This window comes from Lepidothrix coronata, unplaced genomic scaffold (genome assembly GCF_001604755.1).
Source record: "Lepidothrix coronata isolate B3197 unplaced genomic scaffold, Lepidothrix_coronata-1.0 Scaffold69, whole genome shotgun sequence".
Classification (NCBI taxonomy): Eukaryota; Metazoa; Chordata; class Aves; order Passeriformes; family Pipridae; genus Lepidothrix; species Lepidothrix coronata.
In genome coordinates this window covers 4,028,708-4,038,874 of record NW_016690249.1, presented here as the reverse complement: position 1 = coordinate 4,038,874, position 10,167 = coordinate 4,028,708, and the positions used below count along the sequence as shown (strand labels likewise).

At 36.8% G+C, this 10,167-nt stretch overlaps 1 protein-coding gene across 5 annotated transcripts in view; it reads left to right on the top strand.

Annotated features, from left to right (window-relative positions):
• The window catches only part of DCLK1 (doublecortin like kinase 1), a 248,269-nt gene that overhangs the window by 166,666 nt on the left and 71,436 nt on the right, over positions 1 to 10,167 (top strand). For 4 of the 5 annotated variants that reach the window (XM_017818597.1, XM_017818599.1, XM_017818598.1 and 1 more), the window contains exon 6: positions 10,017 to 10,111. In XM_017818597.1, the coding sequence (XP_017674086.1) occupies positions 10,017 to 10,111 (95 nt within the window). Of the gene's footprint in view, positions 1 to 8,868; positions 9,099 to 10,016; positions 10,112 to 10,167 lie in introns of those variants that run through there. The other variant, XM_017818600.1, reaches the window with a different exon arrangement.

Genomic DNA, 10,167 nt, shown 5'->3' with positions numbered 1-10,167 from the left:
CTATTCTATTCTATTCTATTCTATTCTATTCTATTCTATTCTATTCTATTCTATTCTATTCTATTCTATTCTATTCTATTCTATTCTAAATGTGTAGCAACTTAAAAGGATAAACAGTTCAATCTGTTTCTAATAGAATTTATTTTTAGTGGGGGTGATAGCTCTGATTTGGCTTTCTGTATGTCTTATGTTTGCCTTCTGCAAATAGTGAGGTCAAATTGTGTGAGTGTTACAGGAAGCCTATTTCTAACCTTACATACATGAGTACTTACATCAGTATTATTTTTATATATGGAAACAATATTGTACGAAGTGGACACTTGCTCTCAAGAATCATTTTAAAATCACATAAAACTGAAAATACTCAACGATTTTAAAAAAATGCAGTTTTATATTAGACATTGCATTAAAAAAACCAGCAATAGAAAGAAAAAGAAGCACTGACTCTGATGTTTTTAGACAAAAAGTTCTCTTGTGAAATACAAACAATATGTACAGGTTTCACTTCTCTTCCATCCAGCAGGCCTAAAAATACTGCCTATTTCTAGGAATTATGTACCTGTAACAGTAGCAAAATAGAGAAATTGCCATCTAGTGCACATATGAGCAGATAATTTTTGCCATGATGTCTACATTAAACATCTCAGTATTAGAGAATCTCCTGAATAACTTGTGCATAACTGCAAGTTATGCTTTTGTTGTTGTGTTGTTACTGCTAAGTGCATGTACATGTATTTTTTATTCTATGTTTTTAAACCGCTTTCAGTTCACCTTTAAACTACTGTTAGGGATTTTTCTTTTGTTCGCAATATACATAAAATACTCAAGAAAAAGAGTAGATTCTTTACTCAGATCAAAGGCAATATATACAAATTCCAAAAATTTAAAGGTGTATCATTTTGTGAAGAGTTTTGTCATAAAAGCAAGTTGAAAGAAGTAGGGATAAAGGACAGACAGAAAGCATTCTGGATAGAGTACCATTCACAAATAGCTAAGTAAGGTGTATGGAAAAGAGCATGTTGCTAATTAGAAAAATCTGACTCCTTTTGTTTGATACTTGCTGTGTTTTGAGAAGTCTGCACATTCTAGCTGCACAAAATGATCATATGCCTGCTTCAGTCTTACATTAATGTCCATATTAAGATAATACTCAAGGATAACTACATGGGCCAAAAAAAGGAGAATTGCATAGACAAAGGCTGTGTTAAGATGTTGTGGTAGTTTGGATAAGGATGATATGGTTTGAAGCTGGCTCCCTGCCAAGTCTCCAAACCTTACCAATGTTAAAATCTCAAAGTTGGATATTAAAACTGATAAAACTGTAAAATGAAAGGATATCCTTTAGTTACCCTTCATTATCTTCTGTGTGCATCTATTGGATGGTGTAGCCTTTAATGCAGGTATTCAACATTATTTTTCCTCCTATCCAGCACAGGATAGCTGATTTGAATTCATCATTCTTAGAGTTAATGAAGGCACAGTCTTTGGGCCATTTTCCCATTGTTGGAGAAATAGATACATAAGAGATAATAGAGAAATAATGCTAAGAGATGTAGACCATCTCCTCTGGTTTAAGCCTTTAAATGTCATCCTCAACAAGAGTTTCTCTTCTTTGACATGGAATTTCAAGTGGTCAGTGAATTAAGCCAAATTTTGGCTTGAACTAAATGTTTATAAATGCAATGAAGTCCATGAGTTCCTTTTTCTGAGCAAATGGTGGTATAAGGTGATGAACTTTCCAATAGCTTCTGAAGTTGCTTATAGAAGTCAAAGGGGTTTTTTTGGTGGGTTGGTCATTTGTTAGTTTTGTGTCTGTTTCTCCTTTTTGCACCTCTAGGTTTGAAACAATAACGTTTTACCAAATCCAGTGCTTTGAAGATTAATTCAATAATTAAATTATTTTATTTTGCTTGAAGGCCCTCACTTTCTGTTTCAGTCTCACCCTGTTCTGGTGCCCCCTGACTCTATGCAGGGGAAGGCAAAGGACCCTGAATGTCCTCTCTCCTTGGTGATAACCCAACCACTGCTCTGGAGAACCATTTCCCTCATCATCTCATCTGGTACTGGGGGAAAAAGAGTTTTTAATGATAATTCCAAGGCAGTTAGATAACTTTCACCCTTTAGAGGTGCCTGTTTCTCTCCATCACATGTAAAGTCAGCTTCCTTGGCAAGCCTGAAAGCTCTATACAGAACCTACTATGACAGCACTTTCAGGCTTTGCGGGTACATACCCATGAGAATAACAGCATAGGAGCAACAGGATAAAAAACACTATCTCACAAGTGCTAGGGTACGTTGCCATGGCAGCATGGGGCAAAGAGGGAAACCTGTGAGTGGTAAGTAGGCTGCAGGGTTGCAGGGAAAGACCTTTATCAAAACCAAAGTGCTCAGGGCCACACAGGTTCAAGTCTGTGTTCTGGTTAACTAACATGCATCAGTCTGTAAGGGAATGGGAAACACACGCTCCCTATTATTTCTTGAGCTATACAGTCTACAGTGAGCAAAAAGATGCATTTGCCTTTACAGCATTTCTTGGCATATTTCAGAGGAATGTATGCTTTTCCAGAGGTGGTGTTGACCTTTCTTCCATCCTTACTTTTTCTTTTTTTTTTCATAACAGAGCATAAGTTTAATGTGGTTATATTTTCCTAACAGAGCATAAGTTTAATGTGGTTATATTTTCCTGGTAGCTTCCCTGGCTCCTGAGAGCAGATGCATCCTATTTTTATATAAAAACACAGAATACTTTTTTCTTACAAGAGTACACGCAAGCTTGGAAGATCTGTGGTAAGGGCTGACTTCTCCGTTATTATGTTTTCTTCAGTTTTTATTTACATCTGACAGTGTTTCAAAACAGTACCACAAGACATAAATCTCACTGCAAGAGGATTGCTTTCTGGTTTTTTACAAATTCATTTGAGATACTGTCTGCTTCAAAAGGCTTTCAGTCTAAATAGAGAAGAGAAGCAGAGAACAAGGCAAAGAAGAAAAGCAGAGAAAGGTAGTGTGACCTCCTGGGCAGGCAGAGGGCTGAAGTCTGGTTCCAAGTGCAATAGATAATCCTACCTCTATTTAATTTTCTGATGTCTTCTTAAAGCCTGTAAAACACTTTGTTATGTTTTTGTAGACATCAAACAGTATTCGGAAAAGGGCATCATAAGAGTTGTTTAATTTCAGCGAGACTGCATATCAGCCTGTTGCTAGTCACTGAAAATTATGAGTGTTGGGTGGCTATTCAATAGCTGTCAGCTTCTGTCCAGCTGCCAATTAACACTTGGTGGCAGCCTCAGTGTGGGTGAAGAGTTAACAGATTCAGAGAAAGCAGTACTTCTTCGTGATCATTATTTTTAATCAAATCAAGAGCAGCATGTGATGACTGAAGCTACTGTACTCTTGGTCCACTAAATTAAGGAAAGATACTTCATTCAAGTGAACTCTGGTTTAGCTTCTGAAATTCTCACTGTAATTTCCAGGACCTGCTCTCATCAAAAGTAGCTAGTTTCTTTTTTTCCAGGTTGAGTACCTTACTTCTTGTCCCCTCTGAGCAATCTCCTGTTCCCTTCAAATTATTACTCAGAATATTTTAGATGCTTGAAATCTTATTTGTGATAGCAATTCAGGTTTGGTGTTTAAAAAAGTTATTTAGAAGTTTAGTTTATTTAGTGACAAGTGACTATTTCAAGAATAACTGGGTTGATATATACCTATTCTGGATGACAAAGGGAACATATGTGAAGAATGGATAGAGTAGGTCATATTACAAAGGACAATTTGTTGGGGTATTTTTAAATTGTACTTGGGCAAGGAAATTGTGAACCTGCATGTCAAACTAAACCCTGATCAAAACTGTAGATGTCCCCTAAAGAAAGAAGTGGTTTAGGAATGGAAATTGAACCTTATTGAAGGCTTCTCTAGATCAAATGCTTGTGCTTTTCTCTGCTAAAAAGTTGAGAAAAAAAAAGGTAGAGGTGTTCCTCTGCAATAAAATATGTTTTCATTTATTTTGATAGTTCATCCTTAGGCTGTTAGCCAGGAACAATCCTTCTTCAACCACCTGACTCAAGAAAGTCTTTTGTATCCCAAATGAAGGAACATGATGTATCATATTGTCTTTGGTGAGGTCACACGTTTTTATTCACGCTGTTGTAGATATTCAACTGACAGATTTTGTAATAAATATGCTGAAGCAAAATTTTCCTGAAGCCACAAGTACAAACCCATGGGAGTGATGGAGTCATACTGCAGAACCAAGGACTTCCAGATATTTTTGCTTTGATCATGGCTTCCTTTTAATTTTTTATTTATGGTGTTTGTATTTGATACTTATCATTAAAAAATTAGGTTTTATTATTTTGTACTCTGTTACAAAAATCAAGAGTGGCTAAGAGAAATAGATTTGGTTAGACTGAACAGTTTAGCCCTCTTAAAGGATTAAAAAATTAAACCCTGAATAAAGAAAAATGCTCAGAGTTGGTAATCTGTTCACTTGGACTGATTTGAGAATCCTAGTCTTTCTAAATAGGAAAAACAGTTCAAAATATTTTCATTAATCTTACATACATGTAGATGCTCTCTTGATTAGGTACTACATGAAATTAGCAGCCAAGATCATAGATATCAGCTGAAGTGCAGAGGGAAAAAACCCAAGAGGCACTTACCCACCTTTTGAGACTGCAGAAAAAACAAATACTAGTGCATTCCAGGGAATTGCATATTCAAGGCAGTCTCCTTTCTTCTGAGGTATAAGATACATCTGCAATATCTGCATCTACAGCACTTCTCTGCTTGGTAGTGCAGATGTAGCTAACTTCGGTTTGAGGTAGAAGTGATATATCATAGTGACATTATCGTGGCTGAATGTATTTGGGGGCTACAGTCCCTGCTGAGCTCTGCACTGCTTGGGTTACATTGTGTGGCTACCACAGGTACCAGTGACTAACAGGGACTCAAGTACTGGTGGCTGCTGGGATGGGGAATGTAAACCTGACCTGAAGGTGATCCTTTCTGTTGACATTTCTAATTTGTTGATCTGTTGATCAGTTGAAAGCTCTGTGTGGGTCTGTCAAGACTTGTCTTCAGTGGCAGAGAGATGTTCTTCTTCTATTTGCTTAACTTCTTGACATAAACTCTAGAAAAGATTAAATATAAAAAGGACAGTTTAACACCAGTTAAAATGAATGCAGTACTGGTATTTGGTTTTTTTCTCAACCAGTTGCTTGGTAGGGTAGAACCTGTAAAACCTTGTCTTTACTGAGTTGTACTGAGGGCACTTGTTTATATGGTGCTCTGTACACTGTCTTTCGCTGACACAATGTATACAAGTAGAATACAAAAGAAGAAGGAAAGAAAAGGCAAGATATGGTTTATTCCCTAACTACTTTTCAAATACATAATCTTACTGAGACAAAAATGTTTTGGAAAGGACAGTGAAAACCTGCAGATGTAATTGTGGCAGTCAATGATCTCACATCAGCATTTTCTAGCTAACAGTTGCTGAATATGACCTACACAGGTTGTGACTTCTGTAAATAATTATTAGGTTAACTTGTCCTATTCATAATTTGTGGCTTCCCCTCTTCCTTCCTTCCCCTTCCCCTCTTTCTCCTTCACAAATACTTTTGTGTTTGGAAAACCAATTTTTAAAAATGCAGTCATCTCTACATGTATTATAGAGTACAATATGCTAGCAAATCAACAGGCTATTTTATAGGAAAGTATTATTCTTATACAGTGCAGTGGTATTTGTGGCTTCTCAGACTGTCACTTGATGCTTTAATTCAGTTCTTCTTACTTTTTTAATTACTTAATAAAAAGATGCCCTATCAAAATTTATTTATTGGAATGCCATCAAAGTTCTTTTTATTTGCAGCATTTTCACTAGTTTATAAATATTATCATATGAAAGTCTATTTTGCATTTATGTCAGTAGATCCTGGTATCCAGCTTTAGTGTTCTGTTTTATGAGGTTTTCTACCTTCACAGGTGTGCCAGGTGCTGGAAAAACAAATACAAAGGCAGGTCCTTGCCCTGTTATGCATCTTCAGCAAGAGAGGACAGCAAGGAAAGGAGTTCACAGCTAAGTGGTTGCATACATTCTGCTCAGAGCAGCCACAATAATTTTGATACTGTTTTAGCTTTTTAATACATATTTCATCTGTGAAATTTTAAACTGATAAATCTTTTTCATGAGATGATAGGAGGGTACTGTGTGTTAAGCTGAAGTCTCTGGCCCCTGCCATTTCATGAATAAAAAGTGACAAGTAACCTTTTGCCTCACTCAATAACATGATTAATCACAACAGTGATTTACCAATTTCATGTGTCTTTATCTACATCAATGTTCCCTGTGGTAACGTGCTGTGTCAGTCAGTGAGAAATGCAGTGTAGATACTGGACAGGAATGCAGTTTCCAACCAAAATGCATTCCACTTAGAAGTAGCTTTTAGGGCAATTTAGGGTTATTATTAAATATTATAGCTTTTATTCATGTATTTGTTGCCAAGAGCAGCAACAAACTGCATGAACGGCATTTGTTGGTCATGAACAGCTTATATAGGAATGTTGCAATGATTGTGAGTGGTGGTTCAGCAAGGGGGTCAGAATCACTCCATTCTCTTTCTGCTACACAGCACCTAATATCATCTCTATTTGCAAATTCAATACAATGACTCACAAGGACAGGAAGCCATAAACAAGAACGTAAAAAAGGAGGACCTCTGGAAGATACTGGGAAAGCATTAGGAATTACCATCTCATTCCTGTTGTGATGTCAGTCCGAAAGACTACATTAGTAGTATCATTAGTAATAGTAAAGTATATCTCCAGATATGCAGAGCATCCAGAAGACTGACAACATAACATGTACAAGAGTTCATTCTGCTAGAACTTAAAGCCTAAGTAAACAAGTGGTAGAGACGGTATGTGCAGATGCATACAGAGAGTTGGGAATAGAACCCACCTCACCTAAGTCACTTTTCCCTAATGTAGACTCCATATGGCTTTCATTCATCAGAGTTTATGTGTTGTGTGTTTGGAATAAAATCCACCAAAATTAACAGGTGGGGAGAATTTTGATGATTTTGCCTCATCTCCAACATATCTTAAACCTCTGGGTGTATGGGTTTGGATTCATCTTGTGTAGCTTTGGAAGTCTACACTGCAGTGGATTCTCCTAGTACATTGTTCATCAGGTCAGGTTTAGATGATTGCTCTCATGCAACTCGTGTTACTACAGCAACTTGGTTAAAGTAAGGTCTAGAAAACTACTGCAGATGTAGAAGCCAATACAATAGATACCTAAAGACTGGTAAGAGGTATTCATCTCCAGTGCTAATTGCCATGTCTAGAGCTTCAAAACAGCTCTCCATAGGGAGTCCTTGTATAGCACCTTTATATTTTGGATATGGGTAAAGAGGTGAGTAAGCTTCACTTAAATCTCCTGAGGGTCCTGATCCATTAATTGTGCTCTTGATTTCACATGTTAGAGATGGCCAACATAAGCACAACTATCATAATTTTCTTTTTTAAAACTGCTGGTGAAGAGAGCATTTGAGCTTAGTTTAAACACTCTGGATACTCTGGTGACAAGTAAGTAGTTTTTAGGATTTATGATACTTTTTTTCCTCATTCCAGTAGATACACATCAACATGATATGCATCAATATGAAAATACATGAATAGTTAAATACACCATTGCATCTATTTGTCTGGTTCCACTTTGTAGCCTTGAGTCTTTGTCTTCAGGACAGAATAATTATCATAATAATTTTAAGAAAAAATACTGTTGAAAGTTATGGGGAAGGGGGTCCATCTGTAAGGAACAGTAACTGGTTCCTAGTGCTACAAGGTGTATTGAAGTGTATGCGTTATCTTAAATTTTCTTATTATAATAGCTGAGAGTATCTGCTTGGTTTAAAGAGAAGAGAGAGCAGTGGTCCTGTTACTCAGCAGTCTTGAGGACTAGCTCTGTGTGAATAGCAGTGATTTAATAATAGTTTCTAAATAACGCCATATTTCTTTATAAGGAGCCTTTTAAAACTTTAGAACTTTGAGAATCCAGAAAGGTCATTTTTAATGTCCTCATCCTGCTCTTTTTCTAAATGATTTCAATGGTATTGATAATAAATTTGATTTTAGTCATTATTGGCCAGACCTATAGGATGTTTTGCTGAATTCTGTATGAACATACATACATACATATGCGTGTGTGTTCCCCCAGCACTTAGTACAGCATTTGAATGAGTGCTGATTTATGTAAACCATTGTCCTCTCTATAAAGAGAATTCAAAACGTAGATGAGTGGAATCCTTTTCTATGAAAGCAGCCTATTTAAATCCAATTAGTGTATCTTGTTGTTCCTATGGTTATGCAAATAGATTGAACTTTTATCTTAAACAATGCCTTGCACAAAGTGATGTTGAGATTGGATCACTCATAGAACCCAGACACTATTAAGTGATCATTATTTATCATGCAGTATAATGTGTTTTATTGATGTGTGTGGTGTGGTGGGTATACATGCTTCTTCCTTATAATGTGTGGGCCCAGTATTAGCCAGTGAGAACAATGTGTTATGTAAAAAGTAAGAAGAATCTATTAAAAATGCCTACTGTATTATCCAAAGGAATTAGCACTTGCTAGATTGCCAGTCAGCCAAGGTTTTACAAGAGTTATTGTCATTTTGATTTTCGGATGAGTCATTTGGTACATTGCCCCCAAAGGCACCTCATTATGATTCAGTGCACAGCATATAAAATTGCTTAGGCTTTTGGGGCTCCATGGAAAGCGAGTGGGGGTTGTGGTGGCTCAGCGTTGTGAAGCAGCAGCATTATGCTTAATTGACACCTTTGATGTAGCCCTAAGACAGCACCTGCACCTCCCACTGCTGCTCTGAAGACGTCAGCCTTACGCAGAAAAGGCTTCTGCTTATGAATCCTGCATCGCATTCAGCTCACTCTGTGAGCAGCCCCAGCTATCCTTAACTAATCCCATTGCTTCTCAGTTTGGCTACAGCTTGGCTTAGTACAGAGTAGGAATTTTGCTGCTTGCTGTTATCAGGTTAAACACTAGGATTTTGTCCATGTTAGAGCTCATAGAAGGTAAGTCAAATGCCTTATTGATATCCTAATTATGTAAATATTCTCCTAAGATTCAGAATGTGGGATTCTGATTGTTGATTCTTTTTGTCCTGGTGCTTGCAAATGTGGACTGTGATATATTAGTTACTTGTTTAAGAATATTTACATGTAGATGTGATACACGCTTTGTAGTGTTTCTATCAGTGCTTCAGTGTGAATATTGATAGCCGCTCGTGTGATTACTTTGTAGTAGAATTCTGTCCTCTGCTGGTATTGTTTTGTTAATTTACTGGATAATGTCATATGCATGCGAAGATGCTTCTAAAAAGATAGGCACTGAGATATATGAAGAAACTTACTTATTTGAGAAAGTGATACTTTCCTGTAGGTCAGACTGGAGGAGTTATATCCAATTTACTTGCCTCTAGAAAGCCCTTCTGGGTTAAGTCTAAGGTAATGTTTGGGTCAGATAGTATTGCAATAATCTCTTTAAATGAATGAGTGAGGAAAAACAAGCAGCTGATTTGTTCTTGTAAGCAATACTGTATTTTATTTTTAGTGGGTAGCACTTCAAACCATAGCTAAATGGAATGAAAAGGTTTACATATCACAAGTGTCTTTTAAGGTTAACAAAGCACTTCGTTCCCCATCACTTTCAAGTACAGGAACAATGCAATTTAAGAAAACACAATCATGTTCTCTGCCATTGACTGAAGTCTTTTCAGGTTTGTGAATTATTTGCTTTCACTCTGTATAAAAATTGTCTTCATGAACTGAAACTCTAAGGAAACAGTTCTTTTGTGAATTACCTTATTTAATGGTTAAAACATTAAGCAAAAGTGAATTAATCTGTTCAACAAAGAATGCAAAAAAAATGTTTCTTTTTCTGTTCCTTTAATAATGCCTTGTATTTATTTTTTTGATTTCTTGTCCTTCTAGTAAATGGAACCCCTGGTAGCCAGCTTTCTACTCCCCGCTCTGGGAAGTCTCCAAGCCCATCTCCCACCAGCCCAGGAAGCCTACGGAAACAGAGGGTAAGGAAATAAGGAAACTGATTTCTGAGCATGACTGGAGAGAATCCTGCTTAGCC